This window comes from Coniophora puteana (genome assembly GCF_000271625.1).
Source record: "Coniophora puteana RWD-64-598 SS2 unplaced genomic scaffold CONPUscaffold_10, whole genome shotgun sequence".
In the NCBI taxonomy this organism is placed as follows: domain Eukaryota; kingdom Fungi; phylum Basidiomycota; class Agaricomycetes; order Boletales; family Coniophoraceae; genus Coniophora; species Coniophora puteana.
The window spans coordinates 2056918-2073676 of record NW_006913062.1 but is presented as its reverse complement, the minus strand read 5'-3'; the positions used below and the strand labels follow the sequence as shown (position 1 = coordinate 2073676).

Below are 16759 nucleotides of genomic sequence, written 5' to 3'. Positions count from 1 at the left end.
GCGGGCATCTCATGAAACGCCCCGTAATTACGCCTCCTGGTTTAACTCTGGCATTTTCTGTCAGGCACAAAGACTAATTTCAGTCGTGTGCGTGGTGATCCTGTCCGCGTCTATCTACTCTCTATCCCCCGCACTTCTTTCAGCGGCCTCATCGCACTCGCAAGGACAATAAAAATCGTGTTAGACCGTAAGATAATTTGTACCTGCAATAACACCAATAAAAAAAGGCAAAGTACGCGTACTAGTACCATTACCGACTGCCAAAGTATATACTCATACAAAATAATATTTGTGCTCGTAAATGTACTATTTGAGCGAAAGCATACGATAGCAACAACGACAACAAGATAACCGCTGGACCAACCAGCCCATCTATCAGGGTCCGTCATCCCCTACCCAAGCTCGCTTTTGCCCCAAACTCCGCCACTCCTTGGGTACTGGGAACGGCGTCGACGACTGCGCCGCCGGCGGGGGTGTTGCTGACGACCCCGAAGCAAGCGAGTCCCGCCGCGCCGTGCCCGCCTCCAGGGCCTGCACTTCGCTCGCCAGCCGATCATAATTCTTCTTCAGCTGCTCAAGCTCGTAGTGCCACGCCGACTCTCGGGTAGCGTCCAGCCCCTCGAATACATCCGTGTTCATGTCCAAAAAGTCGTTCCGGACGTGTGCCCCGGCCTCCTTGACCTGGCACACGAACCTATTACCCAAAGACGACGAATCATCACCGTCCAGACGGTAGAGGACAACCTGGACGAGCGCCATGGAGCCATCCTTCCGATGGGCGTTGCAGACGATTGGACATGGCTGCTCGCGCGACAGTTCGTTTCGGATGCTCTCCGCAGCGCTCACGAAACTCTGCAACTCCCGACCCGTCATCTCCTCCTGCTTCCACCCCAGTACCTGCTCCGCCCCGGCCCCGACGACGGTGAGAGTACCACTGGCAGTGGTCATGCCCCAGAACTCGCTTGGCCCCTCGCGACCATGCATATCCTGAGAGTAGGCCAGCCCGCCACCTTGCGCGATCGAGCCCCAAAGCAACCTCGCCATCGGCTTGACTCGGGCGCTGAGGATGATGGCCTTTCGTCCCTTGCCAGGTTCGACGTGTAACCGACCGCGACATTCTACCCAAACGTACGGACCCGCCTTGCTGCGCGCGCGGAAGACGGCGTCGACGGGGCGTGGGATGGCACGAGCAGAGAGACCCGCCTCTGAGGGGACGACGGAAGATTCTTTGAGCTCGCGCTCTAGCCGGACTTTATCGCCCTGATGGCAGAACTCGTCCATGTTCTTGTTCACCATTTCGTCGGCTTCGTAACCGAGCGATAGACGAACAGACGGTGCGACATAGAGGAAGGCACCCTTGAGAGATAAGACGAGGATAAAGTCGGGTAGGCTCTCGAGGAGAACCATATTGAGCAGCTGGTTGCCATCAATAGTGTCAGACTTTGAGGACGAGGAACTGATAGGGAGATTGGCAGCTGTCGTCAATGGAATGGAATCGATAAACTTGTCATCCAGGAGTAGAGCCTTGAGGTCTTTCGAGATGGCAGCTGGCGGAGGGCCCATAAGTCGCCGGTCTCGGGCCGAGAGTGGTAATGACTGGGGAAGCGAAGCCGTCGAGGAATAGTTGACAATATAGCTACCGTCCCTGAGCTTTTGGAGGATGGCGTTGGGCTGCTCGGTGAGGTCGACTTGGAAGCCAACGTGATAAGCGATCTCATCCTGCTCATCGAGGCGATTTGAGATGCCGCCGGTGACAGGGATGACGGTGACGAGGTTGATGAAGGCTTGACCGTTCTTGCGGTAATTGATCAAACTGGCTTGACACTCCTTATCGGCGGAGAGGGCTTTCTTGAGGTGAGTGACGGCCTCCTGGGAGACGAATCGTCTGAACTCGCCACGATGCACGTTGCCGTCAGGGGCTTGGAGGAAACGACAATTCCTCCCGATGACCTCATGTTCGTCAAAGCCAGTGAGGTGGTAGAATGAGGGGGACGCATATATGATCGGAGCGTCGTGCCGTCGGACGTCGGAGACGACGAAGGAACATGAAGCATCAATGGGACCAAGGACTATTTTCGGATGGGGGCGGGTGACAACGCGTGCAAGGACGGAGAGAAGATCAAAGCCTGAAGATGAATATACTGGGAGGCCACCAGCGGAAGGGGCACCGTAGATCTGTGGTGGTGATATGAGCTCATGAGGGACATGGTGGACGTGGGGGGATGGCTCGGGGGACGGGAGTGGAGGGGTTGAGGATGGTATGGAGATGTGGGACAGGGGTGGCTGGTGATAGACGGAAGGTGGCTGTGAGGGTGGATGTGGGAGTTGGTGCGGGTCAATGGATGGAAGGGGTGGGATATCAGACGGAATGGAGTCACTCGAGAATTGCTTGTTCCAAGAGAAGGCAGGTGATGGGGAGTGGAAGCTGTTGGAAAACAAGATGAGGATGAACAAGGAGGATAATCTGCAGGGACTGACGGAGCAAAGCCATTGTTGAGGAGCCACTGGGATGCATACGAGCTATTGTCTAGCATGCCAACAGGGAGGACCTCGGCACCGCCTCCTGGAGCGAGGGCAGGAGGGCCATTGAGCATAAACGAGGGGATCTGAAACTGGACCTGCTGCTGCTGCTGCTGGTGATAGGGATTGTAGTCGGTGTAGAAAGGGGCATTGTTGCTGTCGTCGTCGTCGCGAAGATAGCGTTCAAAGGGCATGATTGTCGATGGGGCCCAGTGGGCGTGATGGCAGGAGGAAGGGACAGGTGCGGCTAACCGTTGGCGGGGAGAGAGGAAAGGGAAATGGAGCGTACGATTTCGAGTCGACGTGTGGCTAAATCCGGTGGAGCTGGGGGGGTCAAATCTCGCTGCTCTCTCGTAATTCCCAAAACAGGCCAAGTCACCCTCTCCCTCTCTCCATTTGTCATTCCGTCCACTTTCTCCCACCATATGCATTCGCCGTCGCGCAAAACACGTTCATCTTCTATTCAAACTCGGCTTTACACAAAAGTACGTACAGTCATTTATGTCGACACTCGTTACAGCAACGCCCATGAGGCGAACATCAGAATTAGAGACCCGGATAGCAACCCACATCCGCACCTCTCATCAAACGACTGTCATTCCATCTCTGCCTCTGTTCCCCTATCCACCGCCCATGTTGGACGGCGTAGTGAATAAGAGGCATGTTCACACTCACTTACACTCTTCACTCTGCTCCATTGAATACACCGAGAGAAAATCCATGCATTCATACAGTCGTAGCCCACCATCTACACATCATGTCTATGCACGGAGCTGAGCACGCAGGTTGTTCTCCAGAGGGCCTCTGGGGCGGATGAACTGCACATAGGCACCGTCCCTGCAAGATAAAAATATGTCAGAGCCACAGTGCATGTAGAATAGCCGCCTTGATACGCACTGCAGCACACGCTTGTCTTCCTTCAGTTTCGGGTAGTCTTCACGGTTGACATTCGTGAAGCCCCACTTCTTCGACACAATGATCTTCTGGCGACCGGGGAACTTGTACCGCGCACGGCGGAGCGCCTCCTGGATCACGGGTGCGTTCGCCTCCTTGCAACGGATCGACAGGATGATCTGGCCAATGTTCACACGAGCAGCAGTGCCGTACGGCTTGCCCCAGGCGCCACGCATACCGGTCTGAAGCCTTCACTTCAAATCAGCCAACTGGTTTGACGGCCTCGACATTATGTGAGCGCACCTATCAGCACCGGCACAGGACAACATCTTGTTGATGCGAAGAACGTGGAAGGGGTGGACGCGGACACGGAGATGGAACGAATCCTTGCCCGAGGTCTTGGTCACATACTTGTTGGCGCAAATGCGAGCGGCTTCGAGGGCCTCACTCGAAAGCTGCTCGTACTCGTCCGAGACAAGATGGCAGCAGAAGGGGAACTCATCGACGGAGGCACGCTTGCGACCAAGATCGAAAATACGAATCTGTAAATTCAATGTAAGGATCCGTCACCAGCTTCCGACCTACGCGAATGACGCACCTTGGGGTCAGGGACACCACGGTTATACCGTGACTTGGGGTACGGCTTGTTCTTGCAGTAACGGTAGCAGCGAGCGGGACGGCGACCCATTTTGACTGTTTCAAACAATGCCTTGGTCAGCTTGCGTTATCCAGACTCCAGCACTTCAATCCAGCCATTTGACGAGCCATCCAGCCCGAAAGGACATGGATTCGGCGTCCAATGACGAAAGGAAGGTCAGCACGACGGGGGAGGGACTCACGAGCTGTGGGAGGGGGGTTAGAATGGGTGGAAGGGTTGTGCTCGTCGCGCTTATGAGGGACGGCGAGAGCTGAGTAAGGGCCACACGTTCTCACGATTCCCAACTCCCAGTCAGCACGCTTTGTAATACCCCGACGTCGGCCAATGCCGGCCCCGGAAGACTTGACTCGCGTCGACTCCGTCGAGTCGAACACAGCGAATAACTCTGTGGCCCGGGCCCGACACGTTGTCTTCAAGCAGGGTATTGCATGCGTACATTACCGCCCCATACACCGCAAACATTTCTTGGTAATAGTGATGTTCTAACTATAAAAATCTTGTAAATCATAAGGTGAATGCAACTACCTGGGTTTCAATAATTAGTTCCTCATTATTTTGAAATTTATCAAAGACAGACGTGCAAGGTGCCGTTTACTAACATCCGGACAGCTCTGTTCTTGAGGTTTCTTTAGTAACGAGGAGCTAGTTATGAGAACCCAGGTCGCCGTGTTCACCTTATTATTTAAAGTACTTATCAAGTAATAATGTCACTACTTATAATACCCAAGAACTGGTTGCAGTGATACAACATATATTCATGGCAATGCGCTTCTTAGACAGGGTTTTGAATTCATAGTGGCAAACGCATGGATATTCTGGATGCCCTCTTAAGCCCGTCGTGGACTTTCGCTCATACGGGCTTATTGTAGGTTATGAGAATACCACTATTTTCAAGCTCTTATGCGTTAATGGTGCATTGTAGAAGGAGTCAGAAGGCCTGGGACCAGGACACGATATCCTCGAGACACTAGTACATATGAAAGTGATGCTAAGTTTATTGCCAGACTAGACGATCAGCGTCGAAATCCTACAGCATAAGATTAATCTCAAAGTCGGCATATGTAACACTCACGACATTCGTGTTGAAACGTTGATGGGATGTCAACATCACGTCTATCCGCATGTTCGGGTCACAAAGCGGTCAAATAACAATATATTATATGTTGAGTAACACTCTCTGAAGGTAACGTTGGCAGTGAAACGCGGTTAATGACCTGGGGTTTATTATTTGATGCACATCGCTCGCCACATATTCAGTTCAGGTGAGCGTTGACATTGGGACTCTAGCTACGTCCTGACGGTTCATTTCATCGCCTGAAAGCAAGCCATGATAGCGGTTGATCATCTCTTTGCCGCTGACCTCGTAGATCGTAAGGAATAAAGAAAATCATCATGATTCTCCTGAAGATCGACATTTGAATAGAAATCCGAGACAGCCTCCTACATCGGAGTAACCTCAGAGAGCGTATGCGATCAATCATAAAGGTGCGAAGAAGCTGAGTGTGTGGTCGGATACGGGTATGGACCTGTGCACCTTTTCCCAAGCTGGTTGCTCATGCTTGTCCGTGAGCAATCTTATACCGAATCCAAGGCGCATGACGTGGGCGAAGGGGAAGATTATTCCGGGATTCCTTTGCACGGAACACCGAGCTGAAGAGGACGGTGTGAAAGCAAAGGTGGCGGCTGACGTCTAAATCGAGGACAACCGAGTTTCAAGCTGGATCGGTGGTGTGATAATTAGGTTGGGTAATAATAGATTGGCGCCTAACCAATACTGTACCATCAGACGAGTGGGAGAACGAACGTGGGATGAAGGTCAGTGACAAGTACATTCCCGAAAGAACACGTTCATGGCGGACTAGAGCAAGACCTTTTTTTTTTCGTCGGGCAAAGAGAGAGAATGAACGACGAGAGGGCCAGGATAATCGAGTGCCCTGGATGGCATTTACTCGAAGTGCCTGAAATAAAAAGAATGGGCCTGTTACGCAAGAATATATAGCCAAAAGGATTGCGGCACACTTTTAGAGATGGAAACGGGGCTGAACCTGGGCCTGAAATTTGAAACCTGGATATTAGGCGCCTATGCTGTCGGAGGTGGCTGAGTTGTGTGGATTTGCAGAGGCTATTCTGTGAGCTGCGGAAGGAGGGCGATGCGATCGATGATGGATGATGAGCTATGCAGGGAGACACAGCCCAAGATGGGAGTATAACTGGACGCATCGAGTGGTGATTCTGACGTTTCAAATCTGATCAGCAAGACAAGGCTCGGGAAGCGCACAAGTTACGACACAGGTACATATCATGAGCCATCTCCCAATTCCACCTCCTCCCAACCACCCTCCTCAGCCACACGCTCCACCTCCCCCGCCAGAGTTCCTCATCGATCCAGGCCCGTCCCAGCCGCACTTCGAACAGCCGTTGGTCGCTCCCCGCCCTCACAAACTAGACCCCGATCTGCCCGCCAACGTGTGTACATGTCATTTCAGCTAGCCGGCCTGAATACTAATGGGTACATAACTGTTACATAAACAGATGGCCAGACAGCTCGACAGCCAGCTAGCCGCTCACCAAAGCTACCGCACCCTCTCCCCTCGCCCTCCCGTCAATCCCAACCCGGGCTTCGTCAACCCAGCGGCCGTCCAGTATCAGCCGACTCACTCGCCCTCCCCGAGATCGTCCTCTATTGGCCCTGCAGGAGGCTGGGCATTGCCGGCAACGCCGAGGCCACACCCCCAAGGTCAACACCCCTCATCACAGCCTCAGTACAGAAACTCTGTAGCCGCGTCTTCTCTCAGCCCTCAAATGTCCGCCGTCTCTCTTGGCCCTCCCCAACCTCACCACCCACGCGCCTCTTCCATGTACTCCCAGTACCCTCCCTCCCCAGCACAGTCTCCCCCCGCCATGCACCAGACCGCTCCTCCTGCCTCCCTCACCGCTCCCCTACCCACACCACAGTCGCTTGCCAGCGCCCTCCCCGTCGTTCAACAGCCCACCCATGATCCCTCTTTCAAAGTCAACTGGGCTCGCGACGTCCTCATGCTCGTCGATCGCAGCCAGCAGAACCCTTCCGCCGAGATCCCCGTCGGTCCAGTCGAAATACACGATCCCCAGCTCCTTCGCCTTTCACAGGCTGCCGTATCCATGATCATCCAGATCGCCGACACCCAGCCGCTCCCATCACCCACCCCGACCCACATTGCAGAGGCGATTTACCTCAAGGCCACCCTCGAAGCTTCAGGTGCCTACCCTGACCACGTGCCTCACAATCCGCGCATGGCCTTTCGTGATTTCGAAAAATCCGCTAGGGCAGGCTTCCCACTCGCCTGGTTCAGGCTCGGCCGTGATTACGAGAACTTCAATGACTTTGCCCATGCAAGGGACTGCTTCGAGCGCGGACTCAAGGCTAATGTGGAGAGCTGCATCTACGTGAGTTCTCTTCCCGCTTTGATCTTGCTGTCGCTAACAGACCCGATCTCCAGCGGTTGGGCATGGCCAATCTCATGGGCCAATTAGGCCTCCCCGTCGCATACGATGCTGCCATCCCTCTTCTCCATCGTGCCGCTACGCTCGCTTCCATTCAGGTTCCTCAGCCAGCTTACGTCTATGGGCTCCTCCTCCTTGGCGAATTTTCCCACGTCACCGTACCCGATCAGTACTTCGGCCCGTTCATCCCGAGGGGATCTTCACTTGAACTCGAGGCCCGCAAGCACATCGAGCGTGCCGCTTACCTCAACTTCGCTCCTGCTCAGTACAAACTTGGCCATGCGTACGAATTCGCCCAGTCGCCGTTCCCGTTCGATGCCCTTCTCAGCGTCCAGTACTACTCGCTCGCCAGCCAGCAGGGCGAGATCGAAGCCGACATGGCGCTCAGCAAGTGGTTCCTCTGTGGCGCCGAGGGAAGCTTCGACAAGGACGAAGGACTCGCGTTTACTTTTGCAGAAAAGGCGGCCCGCAAAGGTTTGGCCAGCGCCGAGTTTGCCATGGGCTACTATGCCGAGGTCGGCGTTGGGGGTTCGAAGGATCTCGTTGCAGCTCAGGAGTGGTACGAAAAGGTGGGTTCGTATTTTGGTCAACTGCGCAGTGTATTTAATTAGCCGCCAACCAGGCGTCAATTCACGGCAACACAGACGCCACAGATCGGCTCGCTGCGCTATCGCAGCCCGATGCGCAGGCACTGTCGCGATCGGAGCACGACAATCTGACGGAGTCAAAGCTGGTACGCAAGCGGACACAGGCTAAGCAGCGCTCGGAGCAGGTTGGCGGACCCGCCGCCCCTCGGGCTTCCACGGAAGACACACAGCAGGTCGTGGACCTGGTGCGCAAGAATTCGCGGGCGAGGCAGCCGCGGGTGACTGCAGCTGCGGGTGGCCCGGGCAGCCTTGCACCTGTGAACGAGCAAGCGGGTGCGGGACAACGGCAATTCCCCAATCAACATCGATTCACGCTCGTTGATCCGGGGTCGAACCCTGGAACACCACCGCCAGGCCAGTCTCCACCGCACCGAGGAGGGCGCCCTGGTGGACCGCAGCGGGTGCCGTCTGGCACTGGGTCTCTCCCGACACCACAGCCGGACCAAGGGGCGCCTTTGGGTGGATCAGCTGGAGGCAAGAAACACGCGCCGCAGACATTTGCCGACATGGGCATTACGACTACGAAGTTGGAAGAAAAAGAGTGTGTGATCATGTAGAGATGACAAGATTGACTCTGTGGTGGATGCTGAGACTGATAATGCGATACTCCACGTACATTTCCGAGTTATGGACTAATAGAGACAGCTGTGGGTCTCAGCTCATGTCAATAATCAGACGGACTGGCTATAGTAGTAGCTAGCTAATACCCGTGTATTTATTCCAGTTAACGATTGTCAGTTACTTTACTGTATGCGTTTAAAAAAGGCATATTTCTGGATCCGTCTCGAGGCAAATGAAGTTCACATGGGGTAGACGATATAGCCCCTATTTATGACTTGTCCGACTGCTCCGTTTATCAATGTCGTTCTCATCCCAGTCAGCTGTTCATGTCGGTCATCGGCAGCACACGCCCAGTATATATACTCCCCACCCTCCAGCAGTTAGACTGGACAAGTCATGCCTGGAACAACTCTCCCCCCATTTCCCGAGGATGTTCCTACCCATCCCCTCTTGATCATCGACTACCACCTTATCTCTCAAGGCGACAAGCAAGAGATTGATAAGCTCTGGGAGGCAGCCACTTCCCTCGGCTTCTGGTAGTGAGTAAAGACTATAAGCCCGACCTGAGCTCGGAATTAATCTGAAAACTATTAGCCTCAAGAACCATGGAGCAGACGAACAGGTCGAGGGCATGTTCGACATGGGTGTCGAGACCATGGACCTCCCGTTCGAAGAAAAGATGAAATTCGAGCAGGGAGACGGCGGTCGATCTTGCGGGTATGTCCTGTTCATTTGATACCTAACCCTCTTTGACTTGCCATTAGATACAAGCGTGCCGGTGCCAACGCCGTCGATGAGACCGGGTATGTCAAGGCAATTTCCAGACACGTATTGTCTCTCATACCATGGCAGCGTCAACCTCGACACGGTGGAATTCATGAACATATCCAAGGATGATGCACTGGCTTACCCAAAGATCGCCCGCCGCGAATACCCGGACACCGTTAGCAAGAGTATGGAGTCGACAGTCGCACCGTTCGTGCGCAAGTCACTCGACGTTGTCTATACGCTCCTCAACGTCTTCAATGACAAACTGGGTCTGCCTAAGGGTACGCTCGCGCGCTTGCACGATTTACAGGAGTACAGCGGGAGTGAAGCGCGAGTGATCAAGAATCCGCCGATGCCTGACATGCCTCCGGAGAAGATTGCGCTCCAGGCGCACACCGACTTTGGGTCCTTGGTGAGGCGGGGAAATGGCCTCTTTCATGTCGTTTTCGCTAATATTCATTCAGTCGTTCTTGCACAACAAGCTGGGTGGTCTACAAGTGCTGCCGCCCGGGCACGCACATTGGTCGTACATTCGACCGATCCCGGGACATGCTATTTGCAACGTCGGTGACGCGTTGTACGTTTTCAGTGGAGGAGTGTTGCAATCCAACATTCACCGTGTCGTGCAAGTGAGGTCATTTTCTGGGATATATGGGTGACTAACACGACGGTTGCAGGCCACCGCCTGGTGCTCAAGGTGCTTACGAGAGATGGTCGCTCGTGTTCTTCCTTCGTCCGGGTGACTCGCAGGCGCTGAGAGCGCTCGTGGAGGATAGCCAAGCGATTGCAGACGGGGTAGCAAAACGACCTGGGAAGACATTCGAGACGGGGTCAACGGCGGCAGAGTGGTTCGCGAGACGAATCAAGAATCAGAGGATCAAAAACTGGAAGGTATGTTTGATGATCATTTTATTGGCTGATTTCTGATTGAACGTGGATGCAGGGCCCGGAGACGTGGAAGGCGAGTCGGGGTACGGAACACAACGAGCAGGTGGTCTGATATGACGTAGTTATGTATTGTATATATCATGTAGCAGTTGGAATACGACGACGTCATAAAGTGAGAGTTGGCTCATGTTTTGAAGACAAGTTGTGAGCTGTTTGGAGGAGAGAAGAACCCTAACCCAAGACAACACGTGTTTCCAACGTTGACCACTATTAGCACAGGCTCGAGGACGACGCTGACGGTCAGCCCGACGCCCGTCGCTGTCCCAGTCGTTGTTGCCAACGTCAATGGCATCTCCTCCTCCGCCGGTCGGTGTACAGGAAGCAGCAAGATGCTCGACACAGGCATGGCAGGACGCGCTAACAAGTCTCTTTGCCCACTCGAAGGACCGCTTCCCCGATGTCGTATGGGAACTGCAGTCCGATGGCGACCACCAGTCTGATGAACCAGAGCTCGTCTGGGGTCACAAAGGTCCGTTTCTGTCCCGCTCCCCCTGTTTTTTTGCACTTAATTATGGATTTGCAGCAATCGTATATGCGAGAGCTCCCCCATCGTTCCAGGCCCGTTACTTCCAGTTCCGCCCTGCCCCAGCAGCGTCGCCATCCCCATACTCTCCCTCTGCCACCCCAGCCCCAGCGCAGTCGTCTCTCTCCCTTTCCCTCACCCTCGATTTGCCCCGCAACTCCCGATCCCCCTCCCCCTTTGGCCTAGCCCCGTCCCCTGCTCCCTCCACACTCAACGGCGGCAACCTCCGCATACCCTTGGCCGTCAACTCCGTCCTCTTCTCCAACGAGCTCGAGTATCTCTACACAGGAAAGGGTCTCGGAGAGGCTTTCGAGTTTCTCTTCGACACCTCCGACAGCCGCGAACTCGTCGATGCAGAAGATGCAGAGGAGAACAGGCTGGACAAGCTCAGGAAGGATCTCGTCTTCATGTGGAGGTCTCGTCTCTATTCCGATGTTCGTATCCAGCTCTCCGGCACATTCAGCTCCAGCAACCATGAACCCGCAACCGCCATCTTTTCCTCCCACAAATTCATCCTCATGTCCCGCTCCCCATACTTTTACACCCAGTTTATCTCGTGGGGAACACCCACAAACCTCGGCGAGTTGGCCACCGTCACACTCCCTTCTCCTCCCTTTACCCCTGCCTCCCTCCACTTCACTCTTGGATACATCTACACCGGCACTCTCGTCTTTTCTCATCGGACTTACGATCTAGACACCGCCTTTGCCATCATGAAGTCCGCGACCTATCTCCAGCTCGATTGTCTCTATGATGAAGTACAGTCACGCATCGTACAAGAGATGCTTCATGGTCTTTTTCATGCCTTCCTTGAATTTACCGAATACGAACGCATCACGGGCGGCAAGTGGGGAACTGGTGGTTGTCGTTGCCGCCAATGCGCCCGTCGCATCCCTCGTGTACTCGAGTTCGCCATCGCCGAAGACGTCAAAAATAGTCATCTCGAGCGTGGTGCTCGTCGTGCCCTCGTCGGCATCTTTGGTGAGGGCTGGTGTACCTCCGAGTTTGCCACCCTCCCTCAGAAAACCCGCGATAACGTCCTCAAGGGCCTGGCCAAGCGAACTACCCCCCTCAACGTTTTCCCCCTACTCTTCTCCGCCAATCACGCCCTTCGCAAACTCGATGCTGTCATCGACGCCTGGGCAGACATCTCCCGGGATATGGTTAATTCTGCCCGCAAAGCAATCGACGATTGTCTCGTATCTCATGTCGAAGAGTGTTTCGAGCAACCCGACTGGCTCGAGATCATGGACGCCGACGGTGTTCATTTCGAGGATGGCGAACGTGTGGGGTGGGTCATGGATGCATTAAAGCGAGGTCTAAACGAGAAATACGCTGGTATGGTTTATCAGGTGTGTGTACTTGACCTTGTATTCTTGGTAAATTCTAACAATACCACTTCCAGACTCTCATATCTTCAATTCTCCTACGAACGCAAGAGGGAGATGTTGACAGCCCAATGCTGTCCAAGACGTCGCAAGTCCGTGTTCAGGTGGACGAAACCAGAGCCGACGTCCTTCGATGGATGCGCAAGCGTTGGATGGGGATTCGCCAGGAGGGCGGCTTTGATGGTCTTGAGACGTGGACGCTGAGCGAGATAAGTCATGGTGCGTGCTTCACATTTTTTCTATCATCGCTCACGCAATAACATGCATCTTAGATATTGATATCCCTGTCGAAGATATGCAAAACCCGAACGCTACCGGTCGACCCGTCAAGAATGGCCGGCCGTCCCTCGTCAAGACCGATGACCAGTCTGACACTGTCAGTATGCATTCACTGCGTGCTAGCGTGCTCAACCGCTCGACTGGCCCAAAGCGCGACGTCGCTTCCTCCTCCGCCTCTGTTCGGTCAGCCCGCAGTGCCGTGTCTCGGAGGCCCCATGCCCCTGCAACTCCCCGTGCTCACGGCAACGACGGTCGTCCAGATTCGAAACTGACGCCCGACCGTGTCTCTCTCGTTTCCGTCGGCTCCACTGCATCAACCTTGACCGAAAAGCGAGTTTCCAAGAAAACCCCTTCATCGCGGGCTACAGATACCAACGGAACAACACCCCGGACGACGCCTAGCCGCATGTCGACAGCTAGCACCAGTACTCGGACCAAGTCCCTCACCCCATCCCTGCACTCGCGACCCTCCAATGTGTCAACTCGCAGCGGCGCTGCCTCCGATGCTAACGGCAGCGCACTTCCCTCGCTCCGTATACCTTCTAACCCGAGACCTGCTTCGGCCTTGTCCTCTGCTACTAGCGAGTCGTCTACTTTCAGAACTGCACCCTCCCCCTCTTCCAACCTTCAAACGCCTACAACTAGCGCTGCAAGGGCACGACGGCAATCAACTGCCTCCTCGGTCTCGACCGCCAGTGCCAGAACAGTGGGCACGGCTGGCAAGAGCCCGATGAGGACCCGCATCTCCTCTACCTACTCCACGGCCTCTACCGCTACAACCTCGTCAGCGGTCACCAGTAAATCATCTGTTTCAAGGCTCTCCACCAAGGAACCGATTAAACCAAACCCCAATGCCACCATCAAGGCTTCACCAAATCGTGCCTCCACTGCGGCCAGGACACCTGCTTCAAAGGTCGTCATCAAGAAACAGCGCTCGCCTCCCGTCCCTACTACCGACAGTATTTTTGGAGAGAAGGGCAAGGCAAAGGAGACCGCACGCGACGATGGACCAGCCGCTGATACAGAGACCCCCGATCAGATTGCTGCTCACAGCCGGACGTCCACCGAGACGATCACAGCAAGTACACCCCGGACCCCCATGGACCAGACAGCTTCGTTGTCAGAGGAGGCGGTGTCTAACCTCCCTCGTGGTGCATGTCTAGACATTGGCATACCATGTATAATCTCCTCCAAGCGAAAGCGCTTCCGTGCCTTTGCTCGTTATATCGGCGAGGTCGAAGGAGAAGTGGGTCCGTGGGTTGGCGTCGAGGTCCCAATCGGCGACGGTTGGGCAGGTGATCCAACTGATGGGCGGCAGTGGAACGACGGAACGTGGGGTGGCGTCCGATACTTTGACATTGGCAACGCCGGTTCTGAATGGGAATTTGGGGATGACCATCGTGCGCCTCGACGGAGGCGTGTTGACTGGATTAATGGCTCGTCAGCCGTGGATCTCAAGGGCTCCATTAACCTCAAACGTGACGCCAATCATCTTACCGTCGGTACTATGAGATCAAAACGCTTGAGAAGTGCCTCCCCTGCTCCCTCCGACCTATCCAACCAAGAATCTCGTGGACTCTTTGTACGGCCGCAGCAGGTCTTGTATGTCGTTGACGCTGTCGGCGAAGACTTGTGATTGCTTATTGGCTGCGTTCGTTTCGTTCTGTTTTGTCGCTCTGATTATGCTCAAGTATACCAAAGTCGCTCCTTTTTTCATTAGTAGTATTCGTAATGCCTTTTTCTATTGGGATACCACGTACCTTATACCAAACGGTGGTCACATTCGTTTCATTTTCCATGTAATCAATTCATGCAATCTGAGCGCGGAATGCGCGAGGGAATATTCTACTTTGCCGGTATGGCATCAACTTTAAGATGAGTGTATCATATCTAAACGGAACAACATATGACTGGAAAACCAAATCCAGAGGTAGAAGTACGGGAGCCTCTTTATCCTTCAAGACCTCTTCTGTGCCTTCATCCACTCGTCGACCTTTGATCTATCCGCAAAAAGTCCGTGCTCAGCTTTGAGATGTCGCGTCAAGTCGTAGGCCCGGCTCACGACGTGTCGACACTCGGCACTGGAGCTTGAGCCATCAATTTCTGCTCCGTTTGCGCTTGTAGGCATCAAGTGCTCGACAGCGGGGAAAGGGCACTGTATAAGTCTGGGGTTCGCTCGTGCCCGAGCCTCATACGTTTGACCGGTGATTGACTCTATGCTCAAGATTGGACCTTCTCTGCCCTGGACGCCGCCGCCGCCGCCGCCGTCATCGCCGTCATCAGATCCGGTATCATCGCCTGACGACGACTCGTAATCGTCCGATACGTCCTCGGACGACGTTTCGTCCAAAGCTGAGCTACAGTGGATGCGGGCGAGGTGCCGTTCTAGCAGATGTTTGTACCCGAACTTGCTTGCGCAGTGTGCGTGAGGACATACGTGTGTACGTCGACCGAGATGGGTTACATTGTGATGAGTGGTAAGGGCCTTTTTCTAATTGTGTTATAGCGCATCGAGAAATAGGTTGAGGTGGGTTCAGTGAAATATAAAGTGAGGACGTACTGATTTAAAGTCCTTGCCGCACCCGACAATGTCGCATATCCAATCACGTCCCAGCTCACCACCTCGCCTTCGCTTTCGTGGCCGAGTCGTTTGTCCATCAACATCGCTGTCGACTTGGTCAATCAACGACTCAAGATCACGCTGTTCATGCAACTTCATGTGCGCGCGGAGATTTTGCCCTGAAGCAAAGGTACGCCCATCGCAGGATGGGTGCGTACATGTTGGAGGGTGATTGGTTCGGATGTGAGACTGAAGAGCGGTCCATGTAGGATAGTGTGCTGGTGAACTGCCGGATGGGGGCAGGCATGAAGGGTGTGAACAGGTATATCGTCTATCTGCAGAGGTTCGAGTTAGAGAGCAGCTAGAAAGGCAAGTTTACGCACCATCATGCATCTTGAGGTGTGATCGCAGTTTCTGATTCGTGGAAAATGACTTCGAGCAGGAAGGATGATCACACTGGTAGGGCTTTGTACCGGGAGGGGCGTGCACGTCGCATACATGCGAGCGTAATTGATGATGTTTTGAGAATGCTTCGTCGCAGCCTGGCTCCAGACACTACTCATAAATGAGATAGGGAACCAACATCACCATGTCTGGCTACTCACTGCGTAGATTTTGGTGCCCGAATGAGTAGACTCGTGCACACGTAGATGTTGCGATGTCCAGAACCGCTTCTGGCAATCACTGTCGTGAGTGCAGACGTACGGCCGCGTTGAATCAGGGAGATGGCTTCGAACGTGAGCTTGCAGATGTGACTCGCGAAGGTATGACTTGTGACAAGTTGTACATGCAAAAGGTCGCTGAAAAACCGGAGTAGAATGTTTGCAAGCGAGCGGGTGCGTGGTGTGTGCAGCTAATCATACTTCACCAGTGTGCGAGCGCTGGTGCTCTTTCAGTCGCGAGGGCTTCCGATAGCTTTTGGGGCATCCAGCATGGGAGCAAGTGTATCGAGGAGAGGAAGGAGGCATGGTGTGTGCAACCAAACAAGCCTGCGCTACTCCCAGAGAGTGACTCAAAACCAGTGGATTGCGGTCGGTGACCGCCAGTAAGAAGCGGGGTTTCACCTACGCAGGACGACGGTTCGCGTCACAACCGTCACGAGTGACCTCTGTCGCAAAGTTCATTTCCGGCTGCAGCCAGTCGCAATCGACTACACATCACTAAATGGGGGGATGAATCAGTGGATTGCAAGTCGGATGACCGACACTGTCAGTCAGTGTCGGTCATGAAACCCAGTGAGAATCCGCTATGAGTGCAGCGGAGCGTGGATGCTCACATGTGATCGGGATTTGAAACGCCATCAAGCAATGGAGGTACTCATATGCACGTATGCCAGACGCGTGCTGTATCATAAATCTGCAATAGCATGTCGGACGGGGCAGGATACCATCTGACTTCATATGAGCATAATCGTACAATCATATACACTCATATTAGCATGGTACGCATCTTGGAGCATTATCTGAGCCCATATGATTACAACGATCAAAAGGCAATAGCAATCGCGCGACCGATTAGGATGGGCAATAT

At 54.1% G+C, this 16759-nt stretch overlaps 6 protein-coding genes across 6 annotated transcripts; 3 read left to right on the top strand and 3 right to left on the bottom strand.

Annotated features, from left to right (window-relative positions):
• Positions 1-174: 174 nt before the first annotated feature.
• Positions 175-2816, bottom strand: CONPUDRAFT_167667 (uncharacterized protein). The gene is made up of 2 exons (XM_007773524.1): positions 2479-2816; positions 175-2425 (listed from the first exon to the last, which is right to left on the bottom strand). Exons 1-2 carry the CDS (start codon positions 2712-2714, stop codon positions 376-378), a joined length of 2286 nt encoding a protein of 761 aa, XP_007771714.1. The 5' UTR covers positions 2715-2816; the 3' UTR covers positions 175-375.
• Positions 2817-2952: 136 nt separating this feature from the next.
• On the bottom strand, positions 2953-4257 carry CONPUDRAFT_84007 (60S ribosomal protein L10). Its single transcript, XM_007773523.1, has 4 exons — positions 4013-4257; positions 3718-3956; positions 3418-3663; positions 2953-3357 (listed from the first exon to the last, which is right to left on the bottom strand). The coding sequence occupies exons 1-4, from the start codon at positions 4100-4102 to the stop codon at positions 3282-3284; spliced, it is 651 nt and encodes a 216-aa protein (XP_007771713.1). The 5' UTR covers positions 4103-4257; the 3' UTR covers positions 2953-3281.
• A 2084-nt stretch (positions 4258-6341) lies between these two features.
• Positions 6342-8975, top strand: CONPUDRAFT_128448 (HCP-like protein). Its single transcript, XM_007773522.1, has 4 exons — positions 6342-6538; positions 6605-7498; positions 7552-8124; positions 8178-8975. The coding sequence occupies exons 1-4, from the start codon at positions 6374-6376 to the stop codon at positions 8757-8759; spliced, it is 2214 nt and encodes a 737-aa protein (XP_007771712.1). The 5' UTR covers positions 6342-6373; the 3' UTR covers positions 8760-8975.
• Positions 8976-9148: 173 nt separating this feature from the next.
• CONPUDRAFT_84005 (Clavaminate synthase-like protein) lies at positions 9149-10592 on the top strand. The gene is made up of 7 exons (XM_007773521.1): positions 9149-9302; positions 9358-9480; positions 9528-9566; positions 9616-9943; positions 9996-10156; positions 10209-10422; positions 10475-10592. Exons 1-7 carry the CDS (start codon positions 9160-9162, stop codon positions 10529-10531), a joined length of 1065 nt encoding a protein of 354 aa, XP_007771711.1. The 5' UTR covers positions 9149-9159; the 3' UTR covers positions 10532-10592.
• Positions 10593-10764: 172 nt separating this feature from the next.
• On the top strand, positions 10765-14470 carry CONPUDRAFT_167664 (uncharacterized protein; the record flags this gene model as incomplete). Its single annotated transcript, XM_007773520.1, has 4 exons — positions 10765-10948; positions 11003-12354; positions 12408-12609; positions 12663-14470. 4 exons carry the CDS (start codon positions 10765-10767, stop codon positions 14303-14305), a joined length of 3381 nt encoding a protein of 1126 aa, XP_007771710.1. The 3' UTR covers positions 14306-14470.
• Positions 14471-14626: 156 nt separating this feature from the next.
• On the bottom strand, positions 14627-16197 carry CONPUDRAFT_60762 (uncharacterized protein; the record flags this gene model as incomplete). The annotated part of the gene is made up of 6 exons (XM_007772933.1): positions 14627-14906; positions 14973-15160; positions 15230-15564; positions 15613-15784; positions 15835-16029; positions 16093-16197. The coding sequence occupies 6 exons, from the start codon at positions 16195-16197 to the stop codon at positions 14627-14629; spliced, it is 1275 nt and encodes a 424-aa protein (XP_007771123.1).
• Between the last annotated feature and the right edge of the window lie 562 nt (positions 16198-16759).